This window comes from Kogia breviceps, chromosome 3 (genome assembly GCF_026419965.1).
Source record: "Kogia breviceps isolate mKogBre1 chromosome 3, mKogBre1 haplotype 1, whole genome shotgun sequence".
NCBI lineage: Eukaryota > Metazoa > Chordata > Mammalia > Artiodactyla > Physeteridae > Kogia > Kogia breviceps.
In genome coordinates, this window is record NC_081312.1 from 39,818,955 (window position 1) to 39,839,025 (window position 20,071).

The following is a 20,071-nucleotide window of genomic DNA, read 5'->3' on the forward strand; positions in this document are numbered from 1 at the left end:
AGATACAGGTACTATTTCATAGTGCTTTTTTGAAGATTGTGAGATAACATGCAAAATGCTTAGCACAAAGTCTAGCATATAGCTCTTAAAGACATTAGATTCATTTTAACTCCTAATCTAAAAGAAGTTGTACCTAGCAGTGGTAGGCTCCCTGGGGAACTCTTTCAGTTCGAGTTAATAGTGAGGCTTAGAACAAATGAACAAAATACACTAAACTCCGTTGCCATACTTTTTTCAGATGTGAAAATAATACTGTGGTCATTCACTCACAGCACCGCCAGAGGAAGAAGTATAGGCATTCATCAGGAAGGGAGACAATACAGGACTGTAGCTGCTGGGGTAGAGCTATACTTGGCTAAAGGCATTATAAAGACATTTGTTACAAAGGTCTCAAAGAGGCTGGCACAATGCTGGGAGGAAAGGCTGGTTCTGCTATTTAAAACAGCTTCAAGCACTCCAGGGGGCTTATTTTCTGAATGACCAAGGGGTGGATACTTGTTTTCTCCCAGCTTTACCATCCTTTAAAGTGGCTTTCTCATCTAAATCATTGCTCCACAAATCATTTTCCTACTCTTGGTCATTACAGATCTGACCATTAACTAATGTTTGAAAACGATAAACTTCTAGATTTCAGCTTAAGTTAATTTGCTAACAAAATGAGCAGAACTTTAAATTTCAACCCGGGAATATTAAGCAACTACTTTATTCTAAAATACCACCTCTAGTACTATCTGTAATTAAATGCAGAAGCACATTGGATCATAGTATTTGCAGTGAAATATGCATATGCCCCTAAAAACTTAGATTGAGTCTTAATATTGTAAACTTTTGTTCCCATATTTTCATGTAGTTGTAATCAAATTTTCTTCATTCTAAGATTAAAAACAGCCTCCCAAGATCTGTGGCTTAATTTTGTCCAGGATATTTTGTTCCTGTAACCTCAGGATACAGGGCCTAAGGCTCTGGCACTGCCTATGTAATTTGTCCATAAAAATAATTTGCTGTTACTTCTAGGAGCAGGGATTCACTGTTTCTTATATCTTTTTGTGCTGATTTTTTAAATTTTAAGTGGGAATGTATTACTTTTACAATCATAAAAGAAACAACGCTATTTCATTTTTAAAATATAGGAAAAAATAAAGCTATTTAAAAAATTTAAAATATACAGTATCATTAAGACAAAAACAAAGCAACGTTTTTCTAGTTTCATATTGGAGTCAGAAGACCTAAGTTTAAATCTTTGGTCTGCCATTTATTACCTTTAAGGCTTGGACAAATCCTTTATCATTTGAGGTCCAAATTTCTTCATCTGTGAGTGACAACAGATTGGAAATCTTTAGAGCAGGGGTCCCCAACCCCCGGGCCACAAACCGGTACTAGTCCGTGGCCTGTTAGGAACTGGGCCCACAATAGGAGGTGAGCGGCAGGTGAGCGAGCGAAGCTTCATCTGTATTTACAGCTGCTCCCCATCGCTCGCATTACCGCCTGAGCTCCTCCTCCTGTCAGCATTATGGTGAGTTGCATAATTATTTCACTATATATTACAATGTAATAATAATAGAAATAAAGGGCACAATAAATGTAATGTGCTTGAATCATCCGAAACCATCCCCCACCGCCCATCCGTGGAATAACTGTCTTCCACAAAACCGTTCCCTGGTGCCAAAAAGGTTGGGGACCACTGCTTTAGAGGAACTTTCTAGCCCTTACGACATTATGTAACTGTAATGTTCAGGATTTGCTTCATTCATCCCATTCATATTAGAACATTAAAATTTTGTTTTAATAAATTAAAGGTTCACAAATGACAAGTTTCTTTCCTAAAAGCATACTTTTTACAGTGGAACATTATGGTTTGTTATATTTAACATTACATTTAGGGACACAGTATAACTTAAGGTGATGGCAATAAGATAAATGTAGAAATAAACAAGAATAATGTAATACTCATAAAATACTTAAACTGTTGGTAAACAATATTATGAGTTGGAGGTGTTAAAGCAAATATTATTTTAACATAAAAGCTGATCAAAGGGGGCCTGGTCCACAGAAGATGTTTATTTGATGTAACAAAACAATACAGTTAGTGTTAGATCCAACCACAAAGAGCAAAAGGAATGAAAAATTTGTACAATGCACATAGAAAAACAAGATGTTTACTGTGACAACTATATATTTCTAAAATAATGCTTTTCTAAAATTACTCAATTATTGAAATCTATATGAAAACAGAATGATGTTAATAGCGACAAAGTGCATAAAACCAAACATCAAATTTTGAGCAAATTAACATACTAGGCAATTTTGCTAACAAAGCATGATTTTTTTCTTGTTCACAATCTGCTCAAAATACCTTTATACCAACAGGGTGGGCAGAACATTTATTAATATCAATTACACAATATTAGCATAAACTTCCACAACTACAGATAGGGTATTGTTTTCTTTTGAGCTGGCAAAGTGACTACAGAAACATCAGATCATTTCTCTGAATTGAGAATTTTATCCAAATAAATGCCACATACCTTCCAGATATATGCATATCTTTCTATATCATGTAAATGGCTTTACCCATTTAAATAATAAACCATACAAGCATTTAAGAATCATTATTATATGATTAACAATGTCATGTTCCAGGTTTAATAATTTCATAGGCCAAAAAAAATTTCTTCTTAAAAACTAGTTTTATAAATGCAGAATATATTGCATGAGTAACTGCTGGTATTTTTTTAAGAAAATATATTGTGCAATTGTGGCTACCATGTACTGCTGGCAAATCATTACTGTTTATGTAAAATGTGAAAAAACTGAGTAAAAATTTTTCAAACTCATCATGATGAAAGGTTACTTGCCTTCTTAAAAAAAAATTACATTGGCATCTTATTAAAAATAATTCGATAAGGGACAAACTCCCTAGCCCAAAATAAATAAATAAAAAGGTGCATTTTAAAAATGATGCTACTGCAATGCAATGGTTTAAATACCAAAGAACTGTGAAAATGTGCTGTGTGTGATCTGGCATTAAGGAACATACTAAAAAAGAGCATTAATGTAAATTAAGTAGAAAGGGGATCAAAATTGAACTAACCAAGTTTGTGCAGTATTTGTAGCCAGGCTTCTAAAATTAGATATAGAAAATATAAATAGACTGCTTTAGGTAATGAGCCACCAGTGTCCAAAAAAAGGAATGAGATTATGAAAAAGCTCAGTTAACTTGATCCAAAGCTCTGAGTAATTCTTCACCCTGCAGTAGGTTTCTGCTGCCTTGTATAGGAGCATTAACTTCACAATCATAACTGGTCAGCTGTGGTAATCCACTCTCATCCATTGATTGCCCCAGCAGTCTACATGCTAAATCTGAAAAACAAAGACATACTTAAGTATTTATTCATCTAATCCATGAATATTATTAAACAGCCACTATGCACTAGGTATTGGGGAAAATAAGGCAAATAAGCACTAGAAGGGTTTTAGTCTATTAGGCAAAACCACAATTGTGTAGACAAGAAAGTGCAAAAAAGTGTTACTGGTGCTATGTCACAAATGTTTAAAGGATACCTTGAAGGCACAAAGGCGTGATAAACCAATTTAGAAATAGGCATTAAAATGTGCAAGTTTCAGCTTCTATTCAGTACTGAAAGCACACAGACACAGACCAAAGATAATTCCTAAAAATTCATAGTTCCATCTTGAAATAGCTATTACTGATCAAATAAAATGCAACTTTACTTTTTAATCCTGCTAAGGAGTGAAAATCACTCTCACTTGGAGTAAAGCTCCTAAATAAAAGTTTCATATATTTTAATTCTCTTTGTGATGTTCAAGGGCAGAAAGAATAAACTAACCAGAGGGTATTAAAATAATTGTCTTTTGCTCCATTCCATTCTGTTCACTAGATTTGCATCCTTTTACGCGTTTCCAAGAAAGTGATGTAGTAGTTGCACGATCATCTGGTTGCTGTAATAATGTTCCCTAAAAACAGTAAAGTTATTTCAATTTTACTATGTTGAATATTTTTTAAGTCAAAACTTTGAAATCAGTGTAAGTTTGCTAACAATATGTGGGCAAGATTCTTAAATACTGCCCTAAGTTATTTTAAATTCTTTTTCTTCATACTACTATGGTGAATTCATTTGCCGCTCCTTATGACAGCTACATATGTAAATGCTTTCCAGTTAATTTGGTCTGAAAATATCAGTATGGATTACACCAGCACTGACTGTTCTGTGGGTAAGAAGGGAAAGTAACCTAAAGGGAAGAGAAAGAGACTTGGTGGTGATACTGGGTGTGGAATGAGGGGAGAACTATACTTACTCAAAATACATCTCTAGTGTTTGGAATTTTTACACCAAGACTGGATTCATTAAATTCATGTTTTTAAGAAAGAGTGTGTACAAGTGAAAAACCAAGTGTATAACTCCTGAAAATGTAACATTAGTATTTGGAAGATACAAGGAGTTACCTATATATCTAACTTAGAAATAGCACATTAGCTAGAATAGAAAAGCAAACATACTGTCACACTTACAATTCCTACTGCTTGAAAAAGTGAACCATCATGTTCTATTTTTCGCTTTCTCTGAGCATTCTGCAAAGCTAGTATCTTTGGACTTAGTTCTTCCTCAGGAACAGTAGTTCTGAAAAATATTTTTAAATAAAAATATGGTTGTTTTATTTATTTAAAAAATATCCAGTTAGCTTTTTTAAAATGAAATATATAATGCCTATTTTCCAACATTAAGGAATATGTTATACATAAGAGAACTGTCCTGATTACTAAAGTTTATTACCTTGAAAGCCGAAGTTCATATTTTAAAACAAAATTTCCTAAAATATGCATTTCCCTATTTAGAAAATAGAACTGAACAGAACTAAATTGATGTCAAAGAGTTAAATATTGGCCTTTCATCCCACCTAATACACAGATATTCTTGGGACTACTATAATAAAAGATTAATTTCACATTTGTGTTACTCTTTCAGTTTATAAAACATGGCATGTTCATTAGTTCACTGTAGCTTCACTCCAATCCCCAAGATAATACAGGTAATATAATACACATTCTATAAATGAGAAACCTGAGTCCTGTGAGGTAACTTGCTCTGTTACTAATTAGTTGCAGATATGGAAGTACACTGCAGGTCTCCTGATACCCAGTCTCCTTCCCAGTGATCCCCCCCACTAAGCCATTTTGCCCTCAGTATTGATCTGGTTATCAAACTTGAACTATCTGCATCTAAAATTAATACTAAATAGTGAAGAATTGTTTTATGTGTCAAGTACATCGATTTTGTTATATCTGTTTTGCCTTTTCAAGAACCGCCCGCCCACCCCCAACATAATCACAATAGCTCCTTGCTGTCCCATCTAGTTGAGAATGGCATATGGGTAAGGAATGTACTACTCTAACGGCTCTCCTACATGCAGTCTTGTTTTGTATTTTTAAAAAATTCTATGGGCTTCCCTGGTGGCTCAGTAGTTGAGAGTCCGCCTGCCAATGCAGGAGACCACGGGTTCGTGCCCCGGTCCAGGAAGATCCCACATGCCGCAGAGTGGCTGGGCCTGTGAGCCATGGCTGCTGAGCCTGCGCTCTGCAACGGGAGAGGCCACAACAGTGAGAGGCCCCGCATTCCCCCCCCCCAAAAAAAAAAATCTATGAAACTGTCAATCTATAGACAGGCAGATTTTTAAATTTTTATATAAATGTTATCTTTATTAAGCATAACTCAGTCTATCATGTAAATATCATCTTAGTAGTAGTACTTTTAATGGTTTATTTTTAATCTTTGCCCTAAAGCTGCAAATTGTCTGGTTTACCGTAGCACTTTGATGTTGCAAATTACCTAGAGAGGTAGTAAAGAAAAAGCCTCCATATAGTTCTGAAAGGTTAAGTTCATAAAGTGTTTAGTGCATACTGTATTGGAACTAATGTAAAAAAAATTGCTAAAGTGACTAGATGTTTGTTGGACTTTGACAAGTACAGTTATTCAGAAAACCAAATATCCCATGGTTCTCTGTAGCTGTAACTGAAAATTACAGATCACTGCCAATTCTATTGCTATGTTCCTTCTTCTTTCCATCCAATAACCATTTATTGAAGCAAGTGCTACATGTTAGGTACTGAGTTAAGTATTAGTAACACAGAAATGTTGGAGGCACTGTCACTGCCCAGAGGACCTCTACAGTCGGTTGGTGATAATAGTAAAACAATAATGTTAAATACTTCTTTGTTAATCTAAAGCCCTAAGATCTTTTCCTAGCTCTGGGAAAAGGCCTCTCCTAGCATTCTAGGTCAAAGCAGTGATGCAGGGCAGGAGAAAAAAGCCATAAGCTCTGGCTATGGCAATGCTTTTTCCTATTGCTATTGATATCTGACTCAGTCTAGGCACTGTAGAGGAATCATTCCTGTCCTCCACACACTGCTCCACTGACTTGTTTCCTCTGACTACAGCCTCAAATTTTAAATGTGTCAAATCCTATTACAAATTATACACAAAAATTATAACTTAAAATTTGGATAGTGTCCATATGTTTGTTCAAACTAGCTCCATAGAAGCAATGCCATGACATGCTTAGATTCCTGTTATAGCTTTTAAAAACCTATTTAACCTATGGCAAGTGTTCTATAAATAAAAAGGAAAAATAAAAGCAATTATAACTATACATAAAATTTTTTAAAATGCTTATAAATATCTATATTGAATACTGAGGTCTGAAGACCATCAAGTTCAGTTTGGGTTGGAGAACTGGAAATACCCTTAAGTTGGAAAGGCTTTTTTTCAGGTAAGCTTAAAAAGAGCTCCAAGCTATGGAGGCAAGTAAGGATAGTTAATGAGTCTGATTTAAGCAATTACAAGAAACTGGGCCAATTTTTGTACATTTACAGAACTTACTGGCTGGATTTTATTTTTAGAGGTATTAGAACACCCTTCTACTCCTACATTTAGATAAGTGATATGACTATAAAGTAATACACAAGCTAATTTAGAAATGGTTTTTTGAGTGCTTGTTTTAAGTTCAGAATTTGTACGTCAATTTTATGTTCCTTAAAGCATATATATCAGAAAGTTTGCTACATTTAGAAATAATTTACCATCATATATGTTTGCTCAAAAATAACAAACTATAACTTTAATGTTACATATAAATACCTTTGACTCAAAGCGACAGATAACACATTAGGGCTTCTTGGATGAGATTTTTCTGTCTGTTCTATGACTCCTTTTCCTGCTCTGTTTGGTGAGGCTGTCCGACTTCCAGTGTCACTATATGGTGATGTTGTGGCACAAGTAGTTTCTTTAGGTACGTGGGGAGGAGATGGAAATGCAATCAATATTTTAATGTCTTCCATACCATCTTTTGTCACTGTTTTTAATTCATCAGTGGTGGCTGTGGTAGTGTTGGTGGTTATAGGAGGTTCCTGCATTTGAGTCGGCTGGAATACTGTAATTGTGCTTGCACTTTGAGTAGGAGAACTGCTTTCCAATGGTGACAACTGGTCGAAGGAACGTAACTGGAAGTCATCATCCATTGGGATATAAGGAGCTAACATCTCCAAGTCTAAATCAGTGTCCTTTAAAACAACAAATACATGAGTTTTTACAATGGCCACACCATATAAAAGAAAAACAAGTTAAACCCAAAGGCAGTTTTGAATAATATATATAATAAACAAGTTCATATACCTGAGTGGAAAATGGATTCTTTGCTTCCGTGTCTTCAGCAAAAAGTTTCTCTACCAATTCCAACTTGAATTCATTGACCATATCACTATCCACATCAAAACAATATTCACTGGGGCTGTTAGGCTGTAAAAAGAATTAATATATTTACTTTTCCTTGAAGAAGCTTACATAAACATTTTGCTAGTTGTTAGAATGTGCAAACCTAACCTCAGAATACACAACAAAGTCTCTCTTCTATCAAATTTTATCTAACTAGTGAGAAATGAGATTTTTGAGCTTACTTATAATTCTGTCAATACATCCATTTCTAACTGTATGTAATATAACAGCATTTATAAGATTAAAAGATGCATTTATCTGCTTATTCTAAAGAATAAAAATCACCTAATAATTCAACTCCCATATGGTACCTAACTGGCCAATAACCAGATGATATACTCACTGGAATCTAGCTGTGTACTGAGAGGCCATACTGCTGTGGTGATCTACCTAAAAATCTCACAGCTACTCTGGGGGGCAGGCGAGGATAGGACTGGAGACTTAAGTTCTTTACTTGTATTCACCTTAATGAATGCAGTACTAGTTTAGTTTTCAGCAAGAATTCTAACCAAAAAACTATAGCTATGTATTCTAAGCATAAACTTTTGCTTCCCTCATCTTAACACTTTTGTTAGATTTACTTTTTATGGATTAAAAACAAAATGACTCGAACATTTTTGTTCTAGGCAAACTGAGCAACCAGAGGATAGGATATATTCTCTAGAAGGCTATGAGATGTCAAATCTCCTACTTTTAGCTTGCCAGTTTGAGTCAGTAAATATTTAATGTAAAATAATATACCACTTTTTTTAGGCTTATTTGAGCGTCATTTATCAAGTCATAATATTCAAACCTGAGCTGCCATACTCATGAGCATGTTTTTAGACATAGGAAGCTCTAAAATCAAATCATTCTAGATTGAGAAATAGAGCCCCTTATGATACCTTCAGGCTTGGCCCAGCCTAGCCCTTAAAGACTATTTTTATCCTGTTTATAGGAAAACTAATATCAAGACAGAACTTGAATTAAAAAGTTACTAAGTATTTTTTCTGGGTAAGACTTGGTATTTTCATGTTACCTTTATCCAGAATGTCAAAATAGTGATGGAAATTGTACTAAATTGGGCAAAGAGCTTAGAGTCCTTTCCCTTTTAAGCCTTGCTAATAATAAGCCCTTTGCCACTGGATAATTCTCCAACTCAAAGGGTAATATGAATGGGCTTAGATCAATCATAGGCACACAGTATTGTTCTCTGCGGATGTCTAAGTTCAAGACTTTTTTTGTCCTACTGATATAAATACACAGAGGAGCAACATATGTTTTACCTTTTGCCTTATGTTAAGGCAGCTCATTCCCATGTTCCTGACTGACTGAGCCTAAAACATGGACTGAGGTCTAAGTCAGGCATAGCTTTTGTAGTAATTTTAAAAGTGCTAAAATTCATAGAAACAAAACTATGACACGTGGTTCAAATTTACATATATATCCCTAAACATTAAAATCTGTATGTTATCCTTTTCTTGTTATATCATGACACCTACCTCAGGTGAACTTTGTCTGGTGCTTCCATCAGAAGGACTAGCTGGCTGATCTTGAATCTGGGGCATGGTGAAAGAAAGTTCCAGTGACTCTGGATTTGGTTCTAACTTTAATGCAACTTCCTGATTGAGTGCAGGGTCGGCACTACTTCTAAGTGGCTTTGGAGTTTCAGAGGCAGGTAATGGAGACATTGCCAAATTTATATTCTGTAATTTCTCATTGGATGAGGGGAGCATTACATCATTATACAATGGAACTTCCTCAAGTTGTTGGTCATCAGTTTCTGTGTCTGTAGGGGAAAAAATTAGTCAATTTAAAGACTATCTGGATTTCAACATATACAGAAATGTATGCCCCCTTTTACAAAAGGTTTATCTAGTTCACTCAAGTAACAAAAATGTTACCAAATTTTACTTAATCCGAAAGTCTGCAGATATTATGGTATAACCATAAGTCTGAGTTATCTTTCCAATCCACTACTGACAACTTCTGTAATCTATATTGCATAAAAACCCCCTTCAATTCCAACCTTTTCATACCTTTTATTCATTAAAATTTAACCTAGTTTGAAATTAAAGTTTCCTTTCTCAATGTTTGATATTCTGGTATGACTGCTTATTTATCCTTTAATGCAACTTATGCCTACTGCAGTGTAACTGCTAACTTGTGAAAAAACGACAGTAGGCTATAGAAATAGCAGAGCTTATTAAAAGTGAGCAATTAAAAGTGGGAAGAAGAAATACCTTAAAAACACTTTGAAGCACAATTTCCAACAATGTGCAAAAGCAGGAATGCTGAGAAATTATAGGGGCAAAGACCACAATGTCCAAATGATTACCAACAAAAAATGTTAAAGTTTAGGCAATTAACAAAATAACTAAAGACCCACCATTGCTGCCAAAATCTAAAGAGATGATTGTGTCTCCAGCAGCTGGGGCCAGCAAAGTTAAAGCATCAGGTTCCTTCTTAAGTTTATCGAAGAGACTACTTGTATCTTCTGATTCAACTTTGGTGAATAGCTGAGTCATTTTCATGTCTGAAGATTCAACTGGTTTGAGGACACATTCTGTTTGTTGAAGGGAGAAAATCAAGTCGTGCTGAATAATACCACTGTCAAAAAAGAGAGATTAGTAATTCTTAAATGAGCACTTGACACAATGTGGCGGGGGAAAGGACTCTGAAATGGCCTTGTCTCTCAAAAAAATTCAAAATTCTGTTTTATGGAAAGGAACATTTTAAGATGCCTTAAAACATCTCTCATGCCTACCTGGTCACATTCAGGGTTTAAAATACCAATATGAAATAAAGACCTATTAAAATTCACAATACAAGATAATTCAAGTATTTGACTAATTTCAATTAAGAAACTTCAGCTATTCCTTTGAGAAGATTGGTGGTGACAAAGAAATGTAACAGTCAAGTACATGTAGGACAATAAACAGATCTTTTGTGCCCACATATAAGGATATTGGCACAGAAGAACTCTTTGACATTCATATATGAAGCATGACCTAAGGATGGCTCTAGAATATAAACATATATAAATGACGAAGGTCCTTCTAAGAGGGGCACTGTTTTTTCCTTGGTGGTAAGAAAATGATCTGGTGATACCACCTACAGGGTAGAGTTGAAGAGAGATGATGAACAACAACTCCATCTTCATGTTTGGCTTAATTTTATTGCTCCTTTAATCAACAAACATTAAGTGTTTACTATGTGAAATGAACTGAGGATACAAAGTTTAAAATATCTAACCCTTGCCCTCAGGAAGTTTAAAACCCATTGTGAAAGTATGTGTGCAAACAACTGAAATACAAAGTGATAGGTGCTAAAATGGAGAAGGTTTGTGTCACAGAGGCCAGTAAGCTGAAACTTGGACTCAGGTAGGATTTGTTAGGCAGATTGGGATAGGGGAAAAGAAGGACATTCTAAGTGGGTGATTCTTATATAATGGGAAGGTCACAAAAGAACTCTTTTGCCTAATTTTAAAACATTAAAGGATGGTGTCAGAAGTGGCAAAAATAAAAATCCAATGATGAAAGTCTTCCTAAGAGAGGTGGCCACAGATTTTAGAAAGAAGGCTAAATCTACAAAAGCATGGGAGTACAGAAAATAATGACAAATGATGCTACGCAAGTAGGCAAGGGTTTATCTTGGGGGTGATAAAAGGATCTTTAAATCAACTCTAAGGAAAATGAGATGATCAGATATCCATGCAAGAAAACTCAGCGTGGTGGTAATGTAGAAGATGGACCAGAAGTGGGCAATTGCTTACTGAAATAGATCAAATGAAAGATTAGTTTACGATATCCATAATATTCACAAGCCAATCAACTAAGAGAAGAGTTCATGAATACACACGAGCCATGTGTCACACATACAGCCTTTTACAGTAATTTCACATAGAATTTCACTTAATCCTCACTTTAACCTTTTGAGGCAAGTATTCCTAAATGGATTAAATTCAGAGAAATGAGGAAACTTCCCCAAGTCATGGAGCTAATGAGGGACAGAGGTATGATACAAACCTAACTATTTCAGGGCCAGAATTCTTCTTATAAAAATAACATAGCTGCCTTGAGATAGTTTATGCCAATAGCTGTATGACTAGAACAAACTAATCCATAGGAGATCTGGTATTTTTTTCAAGGTCTTTTAAAAAATGGGAATAAAAAAGGATGGGGATGAATAGCTTCTGATGGTAATTAGTGGAATCACTAAAATAGCTGGCCTAGAAACTCAGGTCAGAGTACTGAAAACCATAATTAGGTAGAAATGTGAAAATAAAATAAAATTCAGTGAACATTTATAATCTTTCTATAAAAGAAAAGAGTATTCAAAGACTTACTACTTGCTCCCCCCAAATATTTATTTTCCAAGCTTACCTCACAACATAATTTACACATACAATGCACTGTGGTTGAGAGTTCTTAGTGTTATATATGACAGTTGCTTGAGTTTCAACCCAGACGTAGCCACCTCTTTTGGCAAGCATCCTGTACTGTCCTGTGGTGACTTGTCCTTTAGTAAACACTAGGAGTGAAGAGGAAAAGAGTCATGTAGAGAAAATAACTTTGAATTTTTTTTTTTTCCTTTTTTTTTTTTTTTTTTTTTTTTTTGTGGTACGCGGGCCTCTCACTGCCGTGGCCTCTCCCATTGCGGAGCACAGGCTCCGGACGCACAGGCCCAGCGGCCATGGCTCATGGGCCCAGCCTCTCCATGGCATGTGGGATCCTCCCGGACCAGGGCACGAACCCGTGTCCCCCTCATCAGCAGGCGGACTCCCAACCACTGCGCCACCAGGGAAGCCCTAACTTTGAATTTTTAATCGAATGAATAGATGCTGAATGTTGATCATTGTTTTAGAAAAAAGAAGAAATGTTTATTTTAATAGAATCAGTTTTAACTGTTTAAATTGAGAGACAGAGAAAACACCCCAGGATAGCTGAAAATGTACCTCTTTCATTCTTCTAATCACCCAAATAAACTTTCCTGCTAACCTTCACTTTAAATAAGATGAAAGCCAGGAATGAGGGACAGCAGTGACTAAAATTCCTTTAACTACTTACATGTTGAAAGTATCAGAAATATTAGAGAATGAATAACCCTGATTCCACAGAGAACATTCAACAAAGTGGCACTGCTATCACTTCCTTAAATTCCTGCTGTAGTTTCCAGAGAACCAAAAATGCTTCAAATAGATGTGCTAGCATATTTGAATCTCAGTTGATATCATGCTGAAGTCTCCTGGCAATTTAGGCAACCTTAATTATTGATTTGGGAGAAAGTACTAGATAAATAGTAACGATGATATCATCATGAGTATTGGGACCCTGACTGTGGACTTAGGCCCATTTTGCAATTCAAGGCTAATCATGCTAACTCAGTGACATTCAGACATTCCCCAATCACACTGGGAAGTCATGTTTAGGTACAGATTAAACAGGCAAATGAGAAATTCCAAAGTTTTACTTATCATGGGATCCTCAAATAACATTCATATGAGTAAAACTGAGCATTATGTCTTACATCAAGTGTACATGTTTCCACTAACTAGTGCATGATGTTGATCATAGTCTCATTCATTGATTCACTGAACAGTTATTTTCTCAGTGCATTCTTTGTGCTAACTGTTCTGAATACTTAGGTATGAATTCTGAAAATGATGCTATATTCTATGATACATATTTTTAGTTTTTGTAAAATGCCAGGGTAGTTTTATATATCATTAAATGATTCTACTTTAACTGGTATTGGTTATAATAAATACAAAACAGATTTAATGACCCAGATCACTTATGAAGAGGTTTATTAAAATGTGTGACCAAAAATTAGATATATAACTAAACAGTAGAAATTGCAAGAGTTAAATAATTAGAATATCTATACTTACTATCATGATGAGTTTTGGTCAGATGATCAGAGTCCAAAGCATGATAATATTCATAAATTGAGCGGCCCAAAAGTTCTTCTGGCTCATATCCCATCAATTCTGTAATTCTGTTAAATAAAAAATGTAAGTAAGAATAAAAATGACAGAAACTAATGAAGGACATTTTGCTTCTCCAGAGTAACTGATATGCCTTAATCTTATGGACAATTGAATTTTAAAAAATAAAGAGCATTCTTCTTTGTTTAGATAAACTTATATCTCACCTTTAGTAACTCTGAAGTTACTAAATGCAGCACCATGCATTTCTTTAAGCCCTAAGGGTTCATCCTGCTATTTAACCCTTTTATCTCCTTGTTACCTATTTTTATCATATTTTATTGTACACACTTTTGGTAATAAGACAATTAATGTAATAGATAGATATGAAGGACTGCTAAATTAAATGATAAAAGCTTTAAAAGTAGTTAATGACATTTAATTTAAATTATAGACTAAACCCATAACATTCTACCATAAAAGCAGAGTCTTTTTGTGTGTGTGTATACAAAATCAGATTCTTTATATAACAGTTCCTCTAGGCAAGGCTTCACACTTTGGGGGATCAATATCTACTACAAAATTTTAATATAGGAACTAAATAAATTCATATTATGTTGGTTTGGGGAGATACTCTTGTACTTAGTTTTTGAAATTACATAAAATTATAGGAATTCAATTCAGATGAAACAGTGATATCAAACTGAAAATGAACTGGAAAATAATCCATTTACCCATTCTGGTTCCCTGGCAGTTCCTTTAGAACAGAGACTAGATCTTATGACTTTCTCTAACCACAGTCTGAAATGGAGCCCATTTCATGAGAAAGAGAAAGCTGTCTTCTTAGCACCATGCTAAACAGAAATATTCTCTCCTTTTCTGGGAGCAACACATGAGTTAAGTTCTTTGATTTCTCAGACTTTAGAATTCAAAGGACTTTCTAACTGAGGCACAAGTAAAAGTTATATAATGCACTGTATCCAAAAAACCAGCTAACTCCAGGAAACACACAGGGGAGATATCCTTCTCCTAAAAAATGTATAAAAGTAACACTGTTTGTGTTGTCACACCTTAAGGCAAGATCTGCCATAGTTTATTCCAAAATAAGTAAACAGATAAATAGCTGCTTTGCAAAAAAAAAAAAAAAAACCAAAAACGAAACTAAGCCAAAATCCAGAATTCTATACTAAGGGATATCTCTAAACACAACTACACTAGGTGGCAGCATTACAAAGGAAACTACTGTTAAAAAAAAAAATCCCATTTCTTTAAATTATGCTTTAAAAATGATTTTAATTGGTCTCATATAGGTTATATGTTTGAATAAAACTCTCATGGAATTAAATTTTTTTCATTATTTAAACCTTTATATTCCCATATGTTCCTGGCCTTGTTCTAGATGTTAACATGCAAAGGCAAAACTCAGAGTATGGTGAATTTTCTGGTGCACTTACCACAGTACTTATGAAATTATGTGGCAAGTGCAGTGATGGGAATCTTGCAGGAATCAGAGGAACCAGCCCTATCCATGGTAAGGAATGGTGGGGGTGAGGGACAGCTTCTTATAGGAGACTTATGAGTTGAGTTTAAAAGAGAGTCAAAGAGAGAGCAAAACCATTTCGGAAAGAAGGTACACTACAAGCAAAGCCAGAGATGAGAAAATGGTCGACACTGTACAGGCAACAAAGACTCTGATGTGGTTATTAGCAGGGGCAAGTGGGGAGGTGAGGCTGGAGAAGTAGGCAGGAGGATCAGATTAAAGAGAGCTTTTGTGTATCACGTTAAGGAGCTCTGATTTAATCAGATGTCAATCAGTGCTTCTCAATCTGAGCTGAGGTACATCTATCACTAAAATATAAACATCAAAATATACACAGCATTATTTTCCTAGAAGGTCAATTGTATTCATATTTGAGGGAGAAAGGTCAAGATAATTTAACGTTAGAGAATTACATAGCTTTTTGTACCAAAAAGGGGAGGAGTGATCCAGAAAGTTTAATCAAAAAGTGTTTTTAATGGACTAGGAAACCTGAAATCTAAAGCAACTATGCAGTACAGGATTCATTCGTTCTAAGTCTCATGGGGCGGGAATTAAACTTCATTTCTACTTTAGTGCCAGTTGTTGTGCCACAAACAGTAGATGCTCAAATGTTTGAATGATTATAAGTGGAAATTAGTATAATAAATAATAGCCATTTGTGGGACATTTTGGCTATAAGAAGTTTGATATGTTAGATTTTCTCAAAATTGAGTAAAATTTTTTCTATATCTTGGTTCTTAGGGGTTATAGCTGTGAGAAGTTCCTAGAAAGAGCTCTAACCAGAAAATAATAATCTCCTGGTCAGACTCAAAACCTTACTTGGTTGGTCTCTAAGCAGGCTGCCTTTACCCCTCTGTCACGACCATTTTGTTTATTTTCTCATATAACCAGAAGGGGAATGTCACTCCCTTTCTTGTTTTCTCATTGTAGCGAGCCATCACTTTTCTTTCTCCCCAGCCCACTCCTATACTTCATACTGAGTTCAAAAAATAAAAAATCATTCCTAAAAAAACGATGGGCCATCTCTGTTCTATCATACATTGACATAAATACAGGCAGTAAACACCATAAAATACTTCTTAGCTCTCCTGTCTTCATTTTTCTTAAAGCTAACCCCAGTGGCGAAGCAGTCACTATGCATACTAGGCACTCAACAAACTCCTTTCAACAGCCTTTTGAAGCATGACCCTTATTTAACAGATAAGGAACATGAGATTTAGAACAGTTAAGTTCTAACACCCAGGCCACACTATAAGTACCAGGACTGCAAGCCAGGACTGAATCAAGAATTATGTGATTCCAAAGCCAGAGCTCTCACATTTTCTTGTCCAGTAGGGCTGGGGCTTCTTACCCACTTCATGTTAGAGCTAAGGGCTTCAAATCGGTTTTCTCACACAATGAAGATAATACAGATACATGTATTATACTCTAAACAAACTGATGCTCAAAGAAAAGTAGTAATGTGTCTAAGATCATCTGGATATAGGCAGCGAAGTCAGGATTTAGTAGTCTGAGTACAGAACCTATGCCTTCAGACACTGTTACACAGTCTTATAGTAAAAAAATGGGACAACCAAGCACATAATTACAAAAGCTGAAAAAAGGCTATGACAGAATATGTACAAGGAACGGCAGTTTTTTAAAGAAACAAGGAAAGCTCTACAAGTAGATGCAGTAGGTGGCTCTTGGAAGCTAAGTACGTGTTTGGAGTTGCGGAAACCATCATTGCACTAAGACAATAAAAACAGCATGTGGAGTTCTCTGGCTGTAGGGTGTTGGAGGCCACATCAGAAGGGGTCTTCCCCTCCTCATTAATTTGGAGAAGTCAGCAGGGGCCAGATCATAATATCTTTGCTTGCCATGCTAAGAAGTTTAGATTTATTGCATAGGTCTGTTTTTCTTTCAGCTTTTAAAAATATGTCTTCTTTTGATAAATAAAAATCTCCTGCTCTTATAATATTTTTTATAAACAAAAATTTTTTTTGTGTGTGAAGCTGAATGGAAGCAACTGAGGCATTTTCACATGACATGATACAATTTTCACATTACGAAGTCCACTTCTTGGAAACCTGGATGAGATTAAAAGGGCACAAGTCTGTTGGCAGAGATGCAGTTAGGAGACTATGGCAACAATTCAAGCCAAAGGTAATAATAAGCTGAAGAACTCAATGGCAGGAAAGCAAGAGTGGAAGGAGGGAATGGATTAGGAGATATATGTAGATAGTAAATCTATTAAGGTTTAGGAAATAACTGAGTGTAGATAATGAAAGCAAAAGAAAAGTTAAGGACGACTTCCCAATGTTTGCTGGAGTCGTGTGTCTACAGTGGTATATTAATCGTGATAGGTATTAAAAGAGGAAAAGCTGTTTTTGAAGTTGTTTAGGGGTAGGAGTGTTTCAGTCAAGTACAGAGATATTTTGTTTATAATACAGAAGAATATCCAGATAAAAATATCAAATTGGCAATTAAATGGAAATAGTTATGAATAGAAATTTGAGAAACAGCAATAGAAACCATGGGCAAGGATGAAGCTGCTCAGGAAAAATATGTAAGATGAGGAGATGACCAAAGACTTTCCTTTCTAATCCACAAACAGAAGTAATCCTTCTTCAAATTATGCACTGTATGTCTCTGAAATATATTTATTTTTTCTTTAAATAAATTAGAACCCCTAAAGGAAAAAGACCTCATCTTAATAATCTCTGGATAGCACCTGCTAGAGTAAGTATGTATGGTACATAGTAAATGTGCAATAAATGTGGTTGAATTAATCTATAAAGTTAATTTTACTAAATTCTAGGATGTATGGTTGTATTCAACTTAAGTGGAAGAAAGCATACATAGTCTTTATTACAGTTAATAGTTAAAAAAAGTTCTGTGGACTAATTAAAAATTTCAAGTTATATTTTATATTTCATTTACCTTTCATCACAATAAGAAAACTTCATATCCAGACTGTGACGACTGAGAAAAGTCTTGCTGTCTAAAGGAATTTCAATATTTGATGGATGAGGAATGGGTTCACAAATCAGCACCAAGCACGTCATAGGTGGTTTCTTATAACCACATTGAGATTGGTTACTGTTGGTATCATATACATGAATATGGCCTGTGCAGTGAAGTACCTATGTATGAAGAAAAACAAAGCAGTTTTTAAAAAAATGTATGTTAGTAAAAAACAAAATGCAGAGACAGTTGAGTCTGACATGGCAAGTAAGCTTTGATAAAATTTACTGTCATTAGTAGATCACTACAATACATTTTTGAAAATCAATAAATGTTTTCCCTACAACACCACCCATGACCTACTACTCTTCAGGCACCATAAGATTACTCTTTAAAAAAATTTGCCTTCATACAAATGAGCTGATTTTTCACTTATGTGGTCCCTGTTTGATGGTTATTTCTTGACCTGATGTCTGTGTTTCAACACTGAGCAAAGAAATGATACAACAATGAATAGAAAATTAATCTCTATCAAGATTCAAACACTGGGTGGTTGGCAAAGCCAGTAGTGTCACAATGCACATAACTTAAGTTCATGCCTCAAACTGGTGAATTACTACACTGTTTGGATGTTAAATCTATAAATGCCAAGGAACAGTAAGTTTTTCCCTCATAGTTCTAATACTGTCTTAATTTTATTTATTTATTTATTTATTTTTGGCTGCTCTGGGTCTTCGCTGCTGCGCACGGGCTTTCTCTAGTTGTGGTCAGTGGGGGCTATTCTTCGTTGCAGTGCACAGGCTTCTCATTGCGGTGGCTTCTCTTGTTATGGAGCACAGGCTCTAGGCATGCGAGCTTCAGTAGTTGTGGCACATGGGCTCAGTAGTTGCGGCTCACAGGCTCAGTAGTTGTGGCACACAGACTTAGTTGCTCCGTGGCATGTGGGATCTTCCCAGACCAGGGCTCGAACCCGTGTCCCCTGCATTGGCAGGTGGATTCTTAGCCACTGTGCCATCAGGGAAGTCCTCTAATGCTGTCTTAATACTAGAAATGTCAAGATGTATTAATTTATCTATAAATCAAGTGCATTCACAGATCATTTTTACTTACTTTCCATGTTGCAGACTTTATGTTCATAGTTCTCCCCCGGCTAGTTAGGGTACACTTCATTCTGAGAAAAAAGCTCCGCTGTGTATTTTGCTCTTTACCCTTTTTCACAAGGCCTAATGCAAACATGAAATAAAGTTTAAAAACATAATTAAACACACAAATTTATTACAGTAAGAGTAGCATAGTCCCCAGCACCTAGGTGCTATTCAATGAAAAGTGTCAACATGAGCACAACTGCTTTGCGCGTTCCCACACACCCAAGGGATTTAACACACTTCTAGTAAGTAATGGATTCACAATAGTAGTGATTCCCTGAGTTGGTGGGATGATAATCCATATTTGGGATAGCACCTAATCATTTCACATTCAAGCCAGTAAGGTTGGTCGAATTACAAAGAAATATAAACATGGTATGAATTTGCCCTATAACTGTGTTATCAGTGTACAAAGCACACCCAAAAAAAGAACTTCAGCAAACTCCTCCAAACTTTTACTAGATGTGCTAGCTCAATTTATAATAAATATTCTGTATATTTACAGAACTTTTAAAACAGAAATTTCTTTTCAATAGCAAGTAACATTTTTATATATCTGATTTTTCTTAAATCTTCCTGTAAAGCAAGCAGGAAATTATCTCTACTTTGTTACTAGGAAAAAAAACCCCAAAAACCCATGTTGAATGACTTTTCAAAGCAAAGTTAGATTTAAATAAACTCAAGTCTATTTACTCCCATTCCAAGCCTCAGATAACTAAAAAGATGAGATTAGACTCAGGTGACT

At 35.3% G+C, this 20,071-nt stretch overlaps 1 protein-coding gene across 2 annotated transcripts in view; it reads right to left on the reverse strand.

Moving 5' to 3' along the window:
- Positions 1–1,213: 1,213 nt before the first annotated feature.
- HIF1A (hypoxia inducible factor 1 subunit alpha) overlaps positions 1,214–20,071 on the reverse strand; it is a 44,151-nt gene continuing 25,293 nt past the window's right edge. Inside the window, exons 5-15 of one of the 2 annotated variants that reach the window (XM_059056020.2) lie at positions 19,292–19,404; positions 18,158–18,360; positions 13,660–13,766; positions 12,152–12,299; positions 10,156–10,376; positions 9,269–9,555; positions 7,689–7,811; positions 7,155–7,576; positions 4,532–4,640; positions 3,849–3,975; positions 1,214–3,360 (exon numbers count right to left, since the gene is read on the reverse strand). In XM_059056020.2, coding sequence (XP_058912003.1) covers positions 3,209–3,360; positions 3,849–3,975; positions 4,532–4,640; positions 7,155–7,576; positions 7,689–7,811; positions 9,269–9,555; positions 10,156–10,376; positions 12,152–12,299; positions 13,660–13,766; positions 18,158–18,360; positions 19,292–19,404 — 2,012 coding nt within the window. In that variant the 3' untranslated portion in view covers positions 1,214–3,208. The remainder of the gene's footprint in view (positions 3,361–3,848; positions 3,976–4,531; positions 4,641–7,154; positions 7,577–7,688; positions 7,812–9,268; positions 9,556–10,155; positions 10,377–12,151; positions 12,300–13,659; positions 13,767–18,157; positions 18,361–19,291; positions 19,405–20,071) is intronic. The other variant, XM_067028381.1, reaches the window with a different exon arrangement.